This window comes from Drosophila hydei, unplaced genomic scaffold (genome assembly GCF_003285905.1).
Source record: "Drosophila hydei strain 15085-1641.00,03,60 unplaced genomic scaffold, DhydRS2 tig00000172-arrow-pilon, whole genome shotgun sequence".
NCBI lineage: Eukaryota > Metazoa > Arthropoda > Insecta > Diptera > Drosophilidae > Drosophila > Drosophila hydei.
In genome coordinates, this window is record NW_022045682.1 from 4462704 (window position 1) to 4482081 (window position 19378).

General features: G+C 35.9%; 1 protein-coding gene across 1 annotated transcript; it reads left to right on the forward strand.

Moving 5' to 3' along the window:
• The first annotated feature begins 400 nt into the window (after window positions 1-400).
• On the forward strand, window positions 401-19215 carry LOC111591953. The gene is made up of 4 exons (XM_023303887.2): window positions 401-851; window positions 13758-13890; window positions 18275-18749; window positions 18811-19215. The coding sequence occupies exons 1-4, from the start codon at window positions 522-524 to the stop codon at window positions 18926-18928; spliced, it is 1056 nt and encodes a 351-aa protein (XP_023159655.2). The 5' UTR covers window positions 401-521; the 3' UTR covers window positions 18929-19215.
• The last annotated feature ends 163 nt before the right edge of the window (window positions 19216-19378 follow it).

The following is a 19378-nucleotide window of genomic DNA, read 5'->3' on the forward strand; positions in this document are numbered from 1 at the left end:
CTAGTACGGCGGCTTCAGCTGCTGCCTTCACATAGAAAAGAACCGGTGGCATGTTCACATCGCGTCGACGCGCGTGTCTCCAAGCAAGTAGCAAAAAGAAAAGATTTTCGACAAATTAATAAAGTTCAATAAAAATAAGTGAATTATTTTATACAAAATTATTTAATCAAGTGCGCGCAAGTCAAGTGAAAAAGTGATGTCATCAAATAAATAATGTTTATTGAAAAAATTTAACAGCTCTCGTAATAGAAATACCTAAAACCCCATAATAATGAATTTTTGACATAAAAATGTTCTAACAATTTGAGACGTGTGCCAAAAAGAAAAAAACACAAAATATTTAGCACGGTTTTCGATTTTTAAATACAAATTCTAAAAATAAAACAAATAAAGATAAAAATGTATAATTAAGAGATTTTGAAATATGTTTTAGCACAGCAACAGATACTCACTCAAGATACCTAAAAAAACCAAACTCAATTAAAAAATTCCATATAAAAAGTTTTCAAAAAAAGTCTAGAATGTGGCAAATTTTGCTATTGTTTTTGCTCGCGAGTAGCGTATACGGCGCAGCGCAGCGTAGATTGGATCAGAGCAGCGATAACAGCAAAGAGAGCGACGATGATTACTACAACGATAGCGAGAATGATGATAATAACGAAAGAGATGCGCTTAAAATCGACATCGATATCGACTATGCTAGGCAAAAGTTAATGCCTAGCTACTTGTCATATCGATCAGCATACTCACCGACCACGCCGCCTTACGCACATTTGCGACGCGTGCCACGGCACCCATGGGAGTCGCAGCATTCGGCCAGCGATAATCATCTGGATGCCGCCGTTGATGAGGTGAGTAGAGCAAATAGCTTCGAAGAATCCATAAAAAAAATCATCACGCCTATCTCTCTTTTTTAACGCCTCCCTCTTTGTGAGTGTGTGTGTGTGTGTGTGTGTTTGTGAGTGGGTGTTTGCCTTGTAGGTCGCTAAATATTTGCCAGAGCTCAAGACTAGCCAGACGTTGCGTGAGTCGCTATTAAAATCTTTTCATTGCGCCTCAAGTGCATATTTCTGAGAAGCGATAAGAATTTCGATTTATATGCCAATGGAATTCTGTATATTGACAATTGTATTAATCTCTATGTCAATATGTATGTCTAATCTCCGGGCTGATGAGTGGTTAGTTAGCTAAGTGAGAGTAATGGAGAAAAATATATATTCATTGAAGATATGTATATATATGTGTGTATCACATCATATATATAAGTATATAAAAAATTTTGATAAAGATTACAATTGAAATATAATCGATTTTCTATAAAAAAAAATCTATACATTTATGGAATGCATATTTGAAATCCTCTTTAATATCTATTTTGAACTGCTTATCAATTATAATATAATATATATGTAAATCAGGGTTATTCGGTCTAAAGATACTTTTCTATCTCATAGATATTTTTTAAAAAATTCCATATTTCTGGCCAAGAGAATAGAGTTACTTAAAGTCGTATAAATATTATATAACATATATAAATTTATTGAACAACCCACTGGAGGCATCTGTCTCTCAGCGATCTGTGTGTTAGAAGTGAATGCCTCACCTTGAACCTCAGCGACAAGCGCGAGTGAGCGAATAAGTGATACGAGTGCAGCTAACCCTGAGCCTACGACAAAGAGACAGAGGGAACGAATCGTTGTTGATCTTAAGCAGAGATTCCAATAGCCCACCCAGCAGTTGAGGCAGTTACTCAATGCTGCAATTATGAAACGTGTTGCGGCAGCAGCACCAGCAACAAAAAGCAGAAGCAGCCAATTTGGTTAACAAGCCAATTTGGCTCGAATGCAGCTCATAAATTGCTCGAACCTCGATCCTCAATCGGTTTCACTTTCTGGCCTGTAATTGGGCCAAGCGGCCCGACAAAGCAACAGAGAGAGAGAGAACACGGACTCGAATCTGAACCTCAACTTCAAGTTGAGACTAAGGCTTTGAACCTGACTCTTTGTCGCTCGATCGATGACCATTTAAGGCGACGATCTTCACTTTCCGTTATGCTATGCCCTTAATTGACTTGATTGACTTGCACTTGATTGACATGCTGTAAGAGTTGTCGCCTTTTCACACATGCTGCCAGGCCAACAAAACGATCAGCTATGATCGCCACTTAAATAATTGACCAGTTCCTCGCGTAAACAGGGGCTTCAATTGATTATTAACTAAAAGTTAGTTGATGAAAAGTACACATTAATCAAATATTCAATTTAATTAGTTTTATACATATTTTCATATTTATGTTATTGACAGTTGCAAAAAGCTTGAACTTTTCTTTGACCCTCAACAATTATTCATCTCAATTCGAAGAATATATTTGGCTAATGCATATTTATGAATATATATATATAGCATGGGTATATAACTAATTATGTAACTATATAAATATAGTTATTCAGAATAATGAGCTTAGAAATATATAATATATATTTGAAAAGTAAATCTAGTTGGAAAATATTAGCTCTTACGACGCTAACCAAAATTTTAATATCGTAAGAAATTATTTTATGCCCATTTTTACCTAGATATATTAAAGCTTAATAATTTGTTTATTTTTTTTAAACCTACCATGATTATTTAGCTTAAAATAAATTTAAAAAAAAGCAAACAAGATAAAATCAGCAAAAATAATGATATTCAAAAATTGTATTATAAACCCATTCAATTTTATGATTCGCAAAAAAATATTTTTATAAATGTCATAAATGATATTTTCTTTGCAACTTCCAAAATATTTAAGTGCCAGCTTTGAGCACCAAATTTTAATTATATTTAAACAATGAAAAATAAATTTCTTACAAAAATGTTTTATGATATTTTTATATCGTGACTCAGATATTGGGAAAACAACTAAATATTAATATTTTAAATGACGACTTCAAGCTCTCTTAATGAAAACGTTTTTGTACTTGTTTGTTTCTGACCCCAATAGACCCCAATTGCAATACTAAATTATGCTTTTTTTTTTACTTTTAAATATATTATAAGAGAAGCTTACTCAGAGTCTCAATGCTAAGTCTATCTTTCTTATCAGTGAACCCGGGGATTTTTCAGCGAAACAAATTATGAGTGGCATCAGCGTCTAAATGGGAGACGAAATATATATGTATTCGTATGTCGAGCAGCTTATCACTTTACTCCTCCTATCTCCTGGCTGCCCTATCACTAATGTTAAGTTACTCTCAAGGCCAAGCAGCTATATTAAGCCGTAGCATAAAGTCAAATGCAGTCGAGTGGCATTAAAAGCTTATGAGTGCACCTGTCAGCAGCGGGGCTTCACCCCTCCCCCTCCACCCACTATAGCCAGCTTTGCTTGAGCTCCTTTGACTGCTGACCTTTAGCAGGAATTTAATATCGAGTCGTCGTCGTAGTCGCTGTCCTTGTTGTTGTTGGCTGTTGCAATGTCCTCGTTGGCATTCAATCAGAGCACTTGTTTCGTTCTGCCTGCATTATTATTGCTGTTTACTTTGCACGCATTCCGTTTGCGTAGCAGAGTGCAATAAGAAACAATTCGAAAATACGTTAGCAGAGAGTGCATGACTTTTAGTTACCCAACAGAAGCACGCTTTGATTATTTATATAAATATCAATTTTAGCTAAAAATAATTTTTATGAACTTAAAAGCTGAGCAATAATTCCTATTTGCATATGACAAATCAATACATATATAAGCATGATCCTTGTGTAACTTGATCTGGGTGAATATGCGTATTTAGTACTATAGAAATTATAAACTGTCCATATACCAAATTATTCAAATTCCTGAGATACAAATAGATAAAATGTTCATCAGTTCCGCCAAGTCCCTGTAAAGCCATCTCTACTGTCACATTCTACAGAGTATGCTGATAAAAATGAACGAAATGTGTAATAAAACCTTTTTAAATATTCCGCAATAAATATTCGCAACGAAAGCAATAAAAATTCATTTCGCAATTCCTTGTACAGCCCATCGGAACTTTTATTATAACTTGGACAGTCAAGGGCGCCATTAGTCAAAGGGTTATTCAGTAGTTGCTTTATAGGTCACACACAGCTATCTGTGCTGTATTTGCCAAAGCAGCTTATCAGCAAGTCGCTTTTAGAGCCCCCCAAAGCACGTAATCTAATTCTGATTCCAATTCCAATTCAAAAATGCTTCCCCAGTGATTCAGTTACAATACATACACAGCTTCCAATGCAGGTTTAATTTATGCATAATTAATTAGACTTGTTAAATCAATATGAAGGCAGTTGCTTCACTGATCGTTGCATCAAATTGTAAATATTATTTAGCTTCGATAAACCAACAGACTGGCATGCACAATCGAATATATATATTTAAGTAAGATGAATTTGAACTGATATATACTTTGTATAGAGAGATGAAGAGGAAACTTTCTGAATGATATAAAGAGCGTGAAATAGAGATATTTATTTGTATAACATTTGCTTATATTTAATTCAAATTAATTAGAATCTATTAATAGAATAGAACATTTTCTAATAAAACATTTTCATTTGGTTCATTTTATATTAAATACATTTCAATATACCATAAAAGACATGTGTCCAGATATATAAAGAGAAGACTGTATAAATTAATAGATAAATAAAAAAAATACAATAAAATAATAAAATAATATTTTTATTTATATTAAAATTTTTTTTAATTTAAATATAAATATTTATTTAAATTACAAATTTTTTAAATGATAAAATCAATAAACTTTTATTTAAGTATTATATATTTTGTATTAATATTTAATATATTTCTATATCTTTAAATTTATCAAAAAGTATAAAAAAATATAAAAGAAAAAATATTTAATATTAATTCATTATACCAATAATTAATATTTATATATTTTTCAATATCTTTTTATTTTTTGTTCAATAATTCAATAAAAGTTATGTAAGATAAATAATCAATATAAAGTCGGACACTCCAGAGTTGCATTTGGCAAATGGCATCGATTGCGGCATCGATTTGTGATCTGGCTGTCCAATTCTAAGCGGAAGACCTCCGTCTTTAGACACTAATTGTAAGCTCTTAAGCTGGGCCCCAATGTTGCGCCACTTGCTACTCCTCCTTCTCCATCTATTCGTCCAGCTTCGCCTCTGTGGGCAATCTTTAAAGTATTACCTTGATTTATTGGCATTATTTATTTACTATTGCGATAGGCGAACGCTGTCCATAAGGCGCACTAATGACAGCCCAATCGGCTTATGACATAATGGATATATATATATATGAATTTATTTATATATATATACATAGATATGCATATATGTGTATGTATATCTTGATTTATAGACCAGGCCGAAAATGCGGAAGCCTAAAAAATGATATGGCAAATCTATAAAATTTTCTTCACGCTCTCAGACTCTCCCTCCCCTCTTTGTCTATGTGCTTTAATGAACGAGGAAAATTCAACAACTAAATAATAAATATTAAAACACTAAAAAAAGAAAAGCGAAATAGGGGAAGGGGCATGGCAAGGGGAGAAAAAAACTGTCGCACTATAAATTAAATTTGTTTGACTTTGAAAGTTGTTCGGCACTTGGGAAATATATTTTCTTTGATATTTTTTTAGTGTTCCTAATATAGTGGCCTGAAGTATTTCATTTTGTTTATTTCAGCCGCTTTTTTGATTGATAGGCAACTTGTTGGCCTTTCAAACTGGCCAAGAGTCGCGCAATTAAAAGCGCCCAGAAACAAAGCAAAACTTGAATCAAGAAATCGGTACTCGAATGCTCTTTCATTGCGTAAAAAGTGAAGGTGTATATATAGATAATATTATAATATATAATTCATTACATTTAAAAGAGAGCTGTTTCATTTAATTGAACTTCCTTAACGGCATGTGAGTGTAGATTTTATTTGCATTTCTCTTCTTCTCTGCCTCCATTACAAACTGCCTCTATTAGTTAGTCAGCCCGATTTTAACTCTTCAATCAGAATGAAACTCAAGCAAGCAAATTGCAAAAGTCAATTTGTGCAAAGACCGTTGCCCAACACACTCACAGGCAGACGCACAAACACAGACACACACACACATTCACAATCTCTTATGCAATCTCGATCCCGATCTGCGTGTTGTGTGGGCGTTGCAATTAGAAGAGAGATACGTCATGTTCTGCCACAGCGGCTTCGATGTTCGACGTTCGACGTCTCGACGGGGCAATCACTCAATTCGATCGCAATGTAACTGCATTAAAGTGTATATGTATATGTATGTGTGTGTTTTTATTTGTATCAGTTCATCAGCTGAGCGCTGTGGGGCCACATTTCCGGCACAACCATAATGTTGCTAGTTGCTAGCACATCAACGTTTGCAGCATACTGCAGCAACAAAAGCTTACGGCTTAATTGCAAGCAACATAAACAGCTGGGAACAGTTGTCATTAGCTAGCAACATGCTGCGGCAACATACACATTTAGCCTAATTGACAGCGAACTTTAAGCGTTTCTTAAACGGCTGGCAGTAGACAGATAGTACGCGGGAACAAACAAAATGAAATAGCCAACTGGGAACAGACCGCCTGCATACAACGGTTCTTAGACAGCGAGCCTTATGGGAACAGTCACTACCATCAGCGGTCACATTGTATACATATAATGTTGCTCTTCTTGATTGGCAACTGGGAACACCACATTAGAAGAGTTTATCTGCACAGTTGCTAGGGCAGGTCATTTACACTAAAAACATGTTGGTTTGATTGACAGCACACCGAGCAACATACAGTTGCCGGCTGGCAAGTGGGAACACACAACGCACTTGGGAACAGTCATCACGATCGTCATCCTCGTCAACTGGCTGTCATTGACATTGCCCACTGTTGCCATTTATGGCCCACAGGCGGCGCTTTTGTGCCAACGCTCGCTTTCTTCTGCTCGCCCCGTTTTCCACGCCACATTTTCCGCTTTCGTTTTCGCCTTGGCCAAGACAAACAAATAAAATTGTCATAATAAACAGAGCGCACGAATTGGACAGTGGCACAGACAGATAGAGAGAGATAGAAAGAGATAGAGCGATATGGGCATCCATTTCCATTCGCTCGTTAAAATTAAAAAGCATTTTACGCACTCTCGATTTTCCACATGCTTTTCCTTCTCAAATGTAAAAATTGTAATTTTCTTTTAATGCGCATAGATTCAATTAAGTTATAAAAAATATATATAAAAATGCAAAGGAAAATTGTTCAATTTTTACTTTTGCTTAATTACTTAAGTTTTATGGCAGCAACAGCAACCCGTTCGCAGTCTAATTGGCACTTTTATGTCAAAAATGAAACAAGCTAAAAAACACACACATTGAAATAAAAAAAACATTTTATAAGCATTTCACATTACGTATACGCCATGTGGCATGAACACTTTCACCCTCCCCCTCCCTCGCTCCCTCTCTCTCTATCTCTGTTTCTGTCTGGGCCATGTTTACAATTTCTAAATGAATATATTGAGGCGAAATGTTTTTTTTTTGTGCAAAACGCTGCGCTTTTCTATGCCCAGCTTTTAGACAAATGGCAACATTTTCAGTTGGCACAAAGAAATTAAAACAAAAGTGAAGAAAGCAAAAGCAAAGCAACATTTCTTTTCCATTTATTTCATAGAGCACCTGCAACGCACTTTAAATACCCTATTTGCAAAAAAGTTAGAAAGGGTTGAAAAGCAATACGAAAATCACTGTAAAGCATTTTCAAAATGAGAAATAAAAATACACAATATAATTATACCCTGATCCCATTAAAAATGGGAAATCAGGGTATAATGGTTTTGTGCAAATGTATGTAACAGGCAGAAGGAGGCGTGGCAGACCCCATAAAGTATATATATTCTTGATCAGGACGACAAGCCGAGTCGATTGAGCCCTGTCCGTCTGTCTGTCTGTCCGTCTGTCCGTCTGTCCGTCTGTCCGTATGTGTGAACGCGTGGATCTCAGCATCTATAAGAGCTAGAGACTTGAAATTTTTTTTGTAGGTCCGTGTATAGCACGCGCAGGTCAAGTTTGTTTCAAATATTCGATAACTATTCGCATTTAATTGTTATCGAATAAAAACATTATTGAAATGCCGTAAATAAATTATATCTCGAACGTCTTAAGAGCTAGAGCCTCCAAATTTTGTATTTAGTCTTATGTATATTTTGTGCAATTTTGATTTTTGTTGGATTTTGGATACCGGCTCCAAATTCCCCCAAATTCTTAGAATTTAAGTTTAGTTGGAACTAGGGCCATTATGTCAAGGCGTTTGCATCTCAACCAAGCCAATAGGATATGTAGATCAAATGCTGAAAATTTCATTAAAATCCATTAAGTAAAACAGAAAATATTAAACAAAACGTTTGGCCAATTTGCAAAAGCACATGTCAGCAGCGCCACGCGCACGCATTTTTCCTATTCTTTTCTATTCCAAGAATTGAAATTGCGATTGAATTGTGCTGAATTATTAGCTGCTACTTATGTTTAAATTTGCAACACTTCGCGTATGAAGGGCAGTGGCTGCGTTGGTAGAGGCTCCGCTTGTATGCAGCTTGGTCCGGGTTCGAGACCAGTGGAGATGAAACGTTTTTTATTGTTTTATTTTTTTTAGTTATGAAGTGGCGGTGTTGGTAGAGTTTGTGCACGTTGCACAAATAATCCGGGTTCGAAACCTGGTCTCGCAATGTCGATTTTTGTTTTCTTTTTTTTTTAATACTCGATACAAACTACGGAAAATATTAAAACTCAAAGGACTGGGATCAGGGTATCTCCTAGTCGGGCACCCCGACTAGAGCTTTCTTACTTGTTTTTAATAAAAGATTATACAAATTTGCTAAGTGTAATTTAGCTAAAATCATCTGTGTGAAAATTTTTATAATTTTTTAACATTAATAAATAATTAGAAAAAACACAAGTTAAAATTCAACTGTAATACCCTGTAATTGTCTAACAGCTGTAGTGTGACTTACTATAAGTATCCTACACTAATGTAAGGCATCTAGTAGGCAAGCTTCGCTCTTCCATCAACTAGACGAATCTTTTGAGATTGTCAATCTGTTCTTTTATAAATAGAATTTTTATTTAATTTATTTAATTTTTTGGCCAAATTATAGATACCCTTTCTAGTATAGAGCTGAAGTATAGGTTCAAAGTTGCAGTAGTAAATACCCTATACTCTCTAGCTGCTCTGCTTATTGATATATTTTCCTATACATAAAATTTAGTTTATTTATTTTTTATTTTATTATTTTATTTATTTTTATTTATTTAATATGAAAATAAATGTTCTTCGTATTTATTAATAATAATATAAAAAAATTAATTCAAGCTGCTTAAATCTTGCAATTTATATAAGGAGACAAATACTTATCATAAGCCTGAACGAAACTCGCATTTATATTTTGCCTTTGGTCATCATTAGAAAAGGTTCCAAAAATGAATATGTTGAAAGAGAGGAAGAAGAAGAAGAAGAACATAAATATGCATGCAGCTACATACCCAGACAGCTACACCTTCACTCCGACCCACGCACACAGATGCCTGTTTGTTGTGCTCTCTTTCATGTAAACAAATATTGGGCTGACTTTTGTGTTTATTTGCACAGTTGGCGGCGAATTTGCCGCGTTATTTGCTAAGGAGGGAGCGGGAGCGGGAGCTGAAGCGGGGGCCGACGAATTGTGTGTGCTACTGTTTTTTAGCCAGTGCCACGCCCGCAGCTGCCTTGACCACAGGCGTGAAGCTACTGCCCTGGCTGGGCAGAAGAGGAGCATAAAAATGAAAACAGTTCGAGGCGCGAGCTATTTGCATTTGGCTCATAACTCTTTTGATTGCAAATAAAAACCAGGGACGGGTTTTATACAAATGTTTTTGTTGTTGTTGTTAGCTGGAGCCGTGCTCGTAAAAAGGCCAGACGCGAGTCACACCCACGCCCAGGAATCCATGCTGAGGCATCCTTCAAAGCAAGACACCCAGAGCAATAGAGAGTGAGCGAGAATGGAGGGATTGAGGTAGCCAGGCATATGCAAATGAAGTTTGTTTTTATTGTTTGGTCCCCAACAACATCGACAACACCAGCAACAACAACAACAACTGTTTTTTCGAATACTGTCAACCAGGCAGACACTTAATGGGTTTTTTCATCTGCAATGGGAACGTCACTGGGTTTCCGAATGGGTCTCTGTCATGGCTGAGCATGCGTAATGAAGCTTAAGTAGAACTGGTTATAAAAACTGCCGAAGCGCATAAAAGAACATGAAAAGGTGTTGTACGATGAGCTCTGCTCAGCTCTGCGCTGCTCTACTGCTCTGCTTTGGCAGTAGCCTAACGAACCGAAAGGAGCTGCCACCATCAAGTGAAGGCATTCAATGCGATGGAGATGAGCTGAGTGCCCCAGTGTGGGCTAATGCTACAAAAACATGTCCAGACCAAAGAGTTTCACAATGTATAAAGTGTGCTGAAAAGCCAATACAATGGAGCAGCTTTCTATGAGAATTGCAGAGAAAGGACAAAGCACTTAAAGTAAGAATTGTTAGCAAGCTGTGCAGATGGATTCAAATATTGTACGTAAGACTTTGAATATAATACTTCACACTATGAGAATTGCAGAGAAAGGCCTTGACAAAAAATATCTTTATATTATAAAAGCAACAGTGAAAGGCTGTGAAAGGATAGTTTTAGTTATCGTAATTCTCTTCAGCTGGAAAAATTTTAACTATGAAAGATAAAATAAGAGCAACAAAGACATAAGCAGAGATATACAAAAAGTGAGAGAGAGAGAGAGACAGTGAGAGGGAGATAGATGATAGAATAGAATTATATAAATCTAAAGATAGCGAATGAAATTGATCTTTCCATATCCCATAGATTGTATCCCTAATAAGAAATTAACTTCATATAGACTTCAAGTGTCTTAAATAAGAACTGAAATGTTGTAATGAGCATTTTTACCTGAACTGTATTCCCATTCCCATGCAACAGTTAAGAAAAATTAAGCTTAAGCAGAAACCACAGTGCCCTTCTTGCTTTTCACGCACCCTTCCCCTTCAGCTTCAAACCATGCCACGCCCACATACATACATTCAACTGGCATTGCATTACCATTGCCCAGGACGTTGGGCATTTCACTTAACGCTGCGCCTGACTGGTTTATGCGATACATGTCCTTAGCAAGGAGCAAGCAGACAGCGAATGCCATTTTTCTTACATACAAACTTCATTTATTACCCTCTCTCTCTCTGTCGCACTCTCTTTCTCTTTGTGTCCCTCTGTGCCTCTGTCTCTCTCTCTGGATCTGGCATTATGTGTCAGTTATATGCATGTCGTTAGTTTTCATGACACTCAGGTCCAAGGAGCGAGTGCTTTTTGTCGAAAATCAATATCTGAGCGCAGTTCAAGTTTTTACATTTTCCATTTTTATCATTTTATATATGTATATACATTTATATATATAAAGTATGTATATATATATATATATTTGCTGCTCTTTGAGCTGTAAGTGATAGCATTTCCACCTGCGCGCAGGTGTTGCATATTTATGTTCACCAGTGTTGCAATTGTTTTTAAACTCCGTCAGATACCCTGCAGATTGAAAATTTGAAGTAGATTGATTGGCTATGGAGGAAGATGGAGCAGAGATTATAGAGTTGCTTTACTTTGAGTATAAATGAATATTCAAATTTGATTCCATTGACATCTCAGCTACATATCCTTTATATATCCATGCAAAGTTGAGACGACAACTCCAAGAATAAGTCCAATAAATTTAATTGAAAGTACAATTTTGTATAGCATGGACTCTGGCACACATTAATTAATCTTAATAGACTTCTCTATTTGATAAAGTCTATATATCGCATTACCAGCGTCAAGTTTCTTCCATTCAAGACACTGACTCTCTTGCAGGGTTGCACCACGTCGAGCAGACTTTATAACCAAATATTGGGTTTGTTTTCTGCGGCTATCATGCAATTTCCCACACCTCTGTGCTGCGTGTTAAAATCTGTTAAATCACAAACTGTTGTGTAAAGCATGTCCCACACACACACACACGCACACACAGACACATTGACAAACCATATCAGAGCATAAATCATATGCATAAATTCAATTAAACTTTTCTCACATACACATATACAAACACATACATATGTATGTGCATATAACTTTCGTTGCCTATTGTGAGGGGCGTGTCTATAGAGCCTCTAATTGAGGGCATTTGAAAATAAATAAATATATTTAGGTGCATATATTTAAATTGCTTAAATTGCCAAAAATTGAATCAATGAATCGAATTTGAATGAGCGCAAATACAGCCGTAACAGAATTACGCTGAAATATTGAATATAAACAATGAAAAAGAGCCTCGAAGCATTTTAAATTATTTAAAAATACATTTAATGTTTTAATTTGTACGTCTAGAAAATAGTTTAGATAGCTCGTTAAATAATAAATTAAATAAAAGAAATTATTTATTTATAAAGAAACTATTACGAAATATGCACTAACCCACACAACTGAATCGAATCCCATATTTATTTCTTACACTTTCAATGAAACGGATTACGAATTCATTTGGGAATTTCTAAAAATTTGATAACATGTTTTTCGGTCCCTTGAGTTCCACAGAATCGATTGATCTATTAAATAACAATATACTCACATATGCATGTCTTGCATTTATAATAGTTCACTTTGCGTTTGGCATACATTACACAATTTATATATTTCGTGTGCCATGTATGCATATAAAAATGTTTTGTTTCTGCATTTTTAATAAATGTCCGCAAAATTGTAAATGTTTCATGTTACCCAACATATTGAAATAGTGCAATAATAATGCTGAAAGCCGCGACCAGATATCCAATAAGACTTAAAGAAAAACAATGTGTGAATGGTGCTTGAGTGTAGTCGACTCTCAGATGCCCTGTGAGCGGCGGGGCAATCAATAAAATGAAGAATATAAGGCAACAAAATGTTGTTTAGAGAATTGATGAATTGATTGAATAACTGATAGAAAATCTAACTAATGCTAAGTAATCTAAAATGTCTCTCTAAATTCCAACTGAAAGTTAAAAAAGATACAACTTGTGCTAACTTTTATTTGATTGCCTTCAATAATGAAGTACACTTTAAAATGGTATATTTTTATATTTTTAAATTATGTAAATTTCAAGTAAAAATAAAGGCTTCATAATAAAGTTCTGATAGTAATGTTGTTCAAGACCTTTCGGCTTAATTAAAAATGTTTAAATCTAAATAAATTTTGAAACAATTTTTAATTAAAAAAAAGAATTTTTAAGTCTGTCAAAATTTAAGTTTTTCACATTAAATAATAATTTTTTAATCTAAATTTTGTTCAACATTGCTTTATAAAGTGATACTGCTGTGTTCAATGCTCAGTATACCTCTTACTAACATATTCATAGGGTATAACATGCTGTTCGTATTACATACATATATGTACAAGTTATATGAACTTGCGTGGTCAGGCCATGAAAATTGCGCGTGGAAAAAAGCCAAGCTAAAAGCGGCTAAGAGGATGGCTAAGGGAGTGGCACTGCAGAGGGCTAGCGTGTGAGGGGGCTGGTAGCACTGAGTGGCATATGCAACAATTCGATTCGATTCGATTCGATTTTTGCCGCATTTCAATTTCAATTTTCATACGCTCCTTCGCACACTCACACACACACATATAAATATATACACACAAACACACACACTCATGCGTCACTCACGCTATTGCAGGAGGGCTATCAATCGGATCAGGCGCCCGGCTCGCTGACCGCCCAGAAGCAAAAGGAGGTGGGCAGCCCAGAAGCAGTGCAACTGAGTATTCGGCGCTACCAGGAACAGCTGAAGATCAAAACAAATGAATTGAGTAAGTACGGGGCACAGACATTTATATATATATATATATAGAGGGAAAGATGCATATGCATATAGAACAGCGACAGCGGCGCCTCGATCCACACGTTCGGGCCATAAAAACTGTGCTAAACAAATGCAAGTGCAAATGCAAATGCTAAATGCAAACTTTGTTGGCATTCCATTTCTGGCTAAACACAATGTCTTCTTCGTGATATTTATGGCCTGGCACGTGACTGGAAGCTGTTGGAGGGCCGCAGACTGACGACCAAGTCCAGTTAAATCCAAAAAAAAATTAAATGGGAAAAAAATCTGCAGACACTTTCTAAATGGGCCCCCATCAAAACGGAACGCACCAAAAGAAGTCGCTGAGAAACTGGCTTCTTCTTTCTTTCTTTTTTCATGCCTCACCCAACATAAGAAAAATACTCCAACAAATTCCAGACATTTTCTCTCCCTCTCTGTCTCTCTCTCTCTGGCTGTCTATCCATCTCCTTCTGCACACTTTCGTTGCAATTAAAACAAGTCAGCTTGTCAACGTGGTTTTTATTTATTTACTAAACTAAGTCAATGCCCTAACTATTTCTGAGACGAGTAATTAGTTAGCTTATTTCAAAACTATGCCTTACAAGCAAAAACTGTTTCTTGAGCTGAAGAATTTTAAGTAGCTCCTCAAAAATGTAGACTTCAACGTTCAGCGGTTGAGCGTTTTAGCTGTTAGTCAAATAATAAATCTTCAAATATTACTCAAGTTAAAAAAGAATTTCCCAAGATTCTAAGCTTGCTAATTATATATTTAATTGCATTGCTGATCGCAGATTTAGATTAACAAGGGCTCAACTTACAAGAGATATCTTGATTCTAACTAAAATTCGAACATATCTTCAGGTAACTTTTATTTTATTTTAAATGAAAGGCGACCACTAACCTTTGTGCATAGTCTCTAAATAGTTAAAAATAATGTAAAACTAATTCAAGTTTGCATTTTGCTTAAACTGAAGTCAACTATATATACATTCCATCTATTGAGCTCTCACTGTATAAGAAATATTCATATATTAAGCTTTAAAGCTCATAGTGGCAATTATATTCTACTTGCAATATGAAAGATATAGAAACTGGACTTTAATATAATAAGACTTAACTCCAGCTTCTTTTTGCTTAATTGAAATATTGAATTTTTTACTTAAACTAAGCTTCTACTTGAACTAACCTTAGTTTGTTTGTGACTTATAATAAATATTTGTAGTCTTATTTAGTAGAAATTATTATGAATTCTATGTATACCCATATATGTAGCTACGTCTATAAAATATTTTTGTATCTATATACATTAATATATATCTTACTTTTTGGTACACCAAAAAGTGTATTCCATAGTTGTTATACGACATACATTCCAATTGCTACTGTTGCTGCTGTGGTATTTTTTAGACTTGTGCTGATCTTACCAATTACTTCATTAAAAGCCTGTGACTATCAGTGGCATGCGAGTAACAACAACAGCAACAACAACAACAACAACAACAATATTTGCTCAGGCTTGGCCATTGACAATGAAATGTGAGCTCATCGCGTGTATCTTTTACGTTCCCACTTCCACTCGGCTGGAAAATTGCCATTTAAAGCGCGTGAAAACTGTTTTTTTGTTGTTGTTGTTGTTGTCAGTAATACCTTATGCTTATGAGAGTGAGCCCAAGCAGTGTATATTGGGTTTGCTGTAAATGCCCGTGACAGATCAAATAAAACAATTATAATTTATATGTTTATATGAAGAGCTTAGTTGTTCCAGTTGAACTTATTTATCTTGGCCTTTAGAGGAGCATAGAAAGAGGCATATTTATTAGAGTCTTTTAGCAAATTATGCACACACAGCTTCATAATCCTTTTACAGGGCAACACATTACAATTTTAAAATAAACATTGAAAATATAAAGAGTAAATAGTAAAACAGTGAACTATATATACTCTGTAAATAGTTAACAATATTATGCAGGGCATCTGCTAGTCGATCACTCCGCCATATTGCTTACCGTTAAGCGCGTGTGGACAGCAGCGACGTCACCGCAAATGAAAGTGTGTCACTAAGCCTGGGAAATTGTTAGCTGATATGCCCCAATGTTGCTGTGGTTGTTGCTGTTGTTGTTGTTGTTGCTGCTGTTTCTGCTGCTTGGGTTGTGGCTGGGCTGGCCGGCGCACCGCTTAAATGCGTAATGATGCAACAATTTTCTTATCACATTTTGTTGTCGTCCGCCGCGAATAAGTTGAAAGTCGACTCTGAAGTTGGCTACGAAATTGCCATCGATCGATTCCTATAAATCGACTCCCGGCTTAAGTGACATGTGTTTGCTTATTAACCGTTATCTCAATTGCTGGCTGTGTGTTGTCGTTGTTGCTATATCATTATTATTGTGTACGCATGCAATTTTCATATACTACGGCATGACATTGGCATGCATTCGATACCAAACGAGCTGCACGTCGCGTTTTATCTGCAAATGCATTTATTATGTTATGTTAATCAATCATGAGAATTGTATAATGAAATTTATTAACAAAGTGCATGCATACCAAGCCGCGGCAATGAATAATTGGCGTGTGAAACTGAAACTCAAATTTCAGATTCATTTTAGCTTCCTTTATGAAGACATAAAATATAAAATTATTCTATAAATTTCCAACTCTGAATCAGTATCTTTATTGAGTGTCGCAGCCTTCAATAAATACTTATTATATTTATTTTGCTTTTTTTTTATATTTTTGTCGCATTTATTTCTTAATAGTTTTGTACAGAGCTCAAACGCGCGTTTCTGGCGCGTTTTTAAACGCAGTTCAATCAACTTTTTTATAACTCGCCGTTGCGACTTTCAATGTCAATTTATATATATATATATATATATATATATATATACATATGTATGTGTGTGAATATGTGCATGTGTGTAGTCCTAGTGTACCTATGCAATGCTAGCGCTTTACTCGCGTTTAATATCGCGCGCGTTTTTTTCCATACAAATTGCTTTACAATTGTCAAAGGGTTTAACAATTATGTCACGTAATATGTGTCGCAATGTCACAGTCAGTGTCGATGCATTTTTTAAATTATAAAATAATACATAATAATAAAATAAGAACTAAATGCAATAAACCGTTATATAGATGTATATAGTTTTTTCTTTCGCCGTAGAACTAGAGCAAAACATATATAGATTATATATATACAGATTATTGTCATATTTTATCTGTCATTATTGTAGACCTTATCAGCTAAATTACGCAAGTTTATATATGTAGGTATATTATGTTAAAAGAAGCTTTGAGTATTGCAAGCTTTTGTAGCAAATATAGTTGATACTATACAGATGTATATAGAGAGTATTTATTATTTAAATATCACAAGTATTTTTAGGCCAAACCCAACTCTACTCATATTATTCCAAAGCTAACATAGACGATAAATAAATTAGAAATATTTTCTGTATTTTATTCCAACTGCAACTTTTAACTATTTCTTACTTGCTGAGATTAGCCTAAGATATGAAGAGATCTCTGTTTAGGGTATTGGCTAGTCATTGCATGATCTGTAATTTTTTTTGTTTGTATTAATTTCTTTATATATCGACAGCAGCTTTGCACCTTTATTGCTTTAACGTTGTTTACTGTTGATGCTGTCGCCAAAAGCCAATAAAAAGGAAACGCTGAAATTTTTAGCGAACGCAACGGTTTTTTATGCGGCAGTCGTTATCAAAGTTATTCTCATTGTTGTTGCTGCTGTTCAATACAGATGCCAAAAAAAAAACTGCATGCAATAAAGTCATAAAACTGCAATAGCAAGAAAAAGGCAACAGATGTAAATATCACATGGAGCTGTGGGTGGCATGTATCGAATTCTGAAATGCGAAACAGAATCGAAAACAAAATCATAAAACAGATCATATATATATATATATATATATATATATACATATGTGCACATATATATGTGACCTCTATATATATATATATGTGAATTATCAAATTGGCAAACAGCACGGCAATTGCCTTAGCCTCAGTCTCCGACCTGCCCCATGAATTATTCAACAGGCCAGCAGCAGCTGCTTTGAAATTGCCCTCTTGCGCCTGTTTGCCCTTTGGCAGTTAACCGTGACCACGCTGCGGCATGCAACGCCCACCCACAAGTCCATATATAGACATTATTCGGCTATAAAATGCGATTCTAGCTGCAACTGCAACTGGATTTCGAACTGCCTCAAGTAACAGCTGCCCCAATGCGAATGATGTAGCTGGACCAATTAGGAAGGTGATGGAGATAAGAAGAAAGAGAGGGAGACAGAGATTAAGAGACCACTGTTATAGCTCACTTAGCTAATTTTCAATACATTTCGTGCTGCTTACAGACAACTTGGCGCGCCTGCACGTCGTGAGCATGGAGAACGAGCCGCTCTGCAAGCTGCCGCAGGCTCGAGTGATTCGCATGATGAGCGAAACATCGAAGGTCTATTCGCCACGTGCCACAGTGTTGCATCGCTGTGACGAGAACAGCGGCTGCTGTCCCAGCAACTTGGTGTGGGCAGTAAAGAATCAGACGACCGTCGATCAGGTCTTCTGGATGCGTTCGGTCAACAGCAGGCACAGCAAGGCGACAATTGTCCCGATGACCAATCACACGGAATGCCATTGCATCAATCGATCTGCGCAGAGGCGAAAGCGTAGCTCCCAATGCGAGTGCCCCAAGCACTTTATTAACTTTGCCATTGCACAGGGTGGCGCCACCACGACAACGAGTCGCTGCCGCTGCGACTGCCACCTGAGCAACATGACGTGCCAGCGCATGAAGAACGGTGACGAGGGCTTCCCCGTCTCGGAGCTCAAGTAATTGCACGCAATATTCAATATATAGTTGACCCTTGACTAAAATTCCCCTTTTCTACAGGTGCATTCGCGCCAACGACTGCAGCCCACCCATCTGCAGCTATGGCATCTTTAACCTCAACATCGGCCGATGTCCGCGCTCAACGCAATCGCAGCCCCGTCAACTGGGCTTCGGCTAAGCTCAGCCACGCTCATTCAGCAATTCAGAACTGTGCATACATTTAACTATTAACACGTACATACATACATACATACATACATACATCAATTTACTACGCACATCAACAAAAACAAAAACACATTGAGCAAACATCATCCACTGTGCCGCACAGTGGGCACAGTTCATGCGTTTAGAAGCAATCGAACATTATCAAATGCGAACTATAATATTTACAATTTATACAAGTTTTTTTTATTAAATGAGCAAACTTAGGCTTAAAAACAACTCAGTTAATAATATGAATTATCTGTGCCTTTAAAAGTTGCCCTAAATAAGAATTTGCAATCGAATTTTTTAAAGAAGGCTCAACCTTTGCTTTGAGATTAAAAACCATTTTTACACATAAAAATCTTGAATCATAATTACAATGTAATTGATATATATATCAATTACATTATATATATATATA

Coding starts and splice junctions, on each gene's coding strand:
- LOC111591953 (XM_023303887.2), top strand. CDS start 522: ATGTGGCAAATTTTGCTATTGTTTTTGCTCGCGAGTAGCGTATACGGC. Junction 852..13,757: donor TGGATGCCGCCGTTGATGAG/GTGAGTAGAGCA, acceptor ACGCTATTGCAG/GAGGGCTATCAATCGGATCA. Junction 18,750..18,810: donor TTCCCCGTCTCGGAGCTCAA/GTAATTGCACGC, acceptor CCTTTTCTACAG/GTGCATTCGCGCCAACGACT.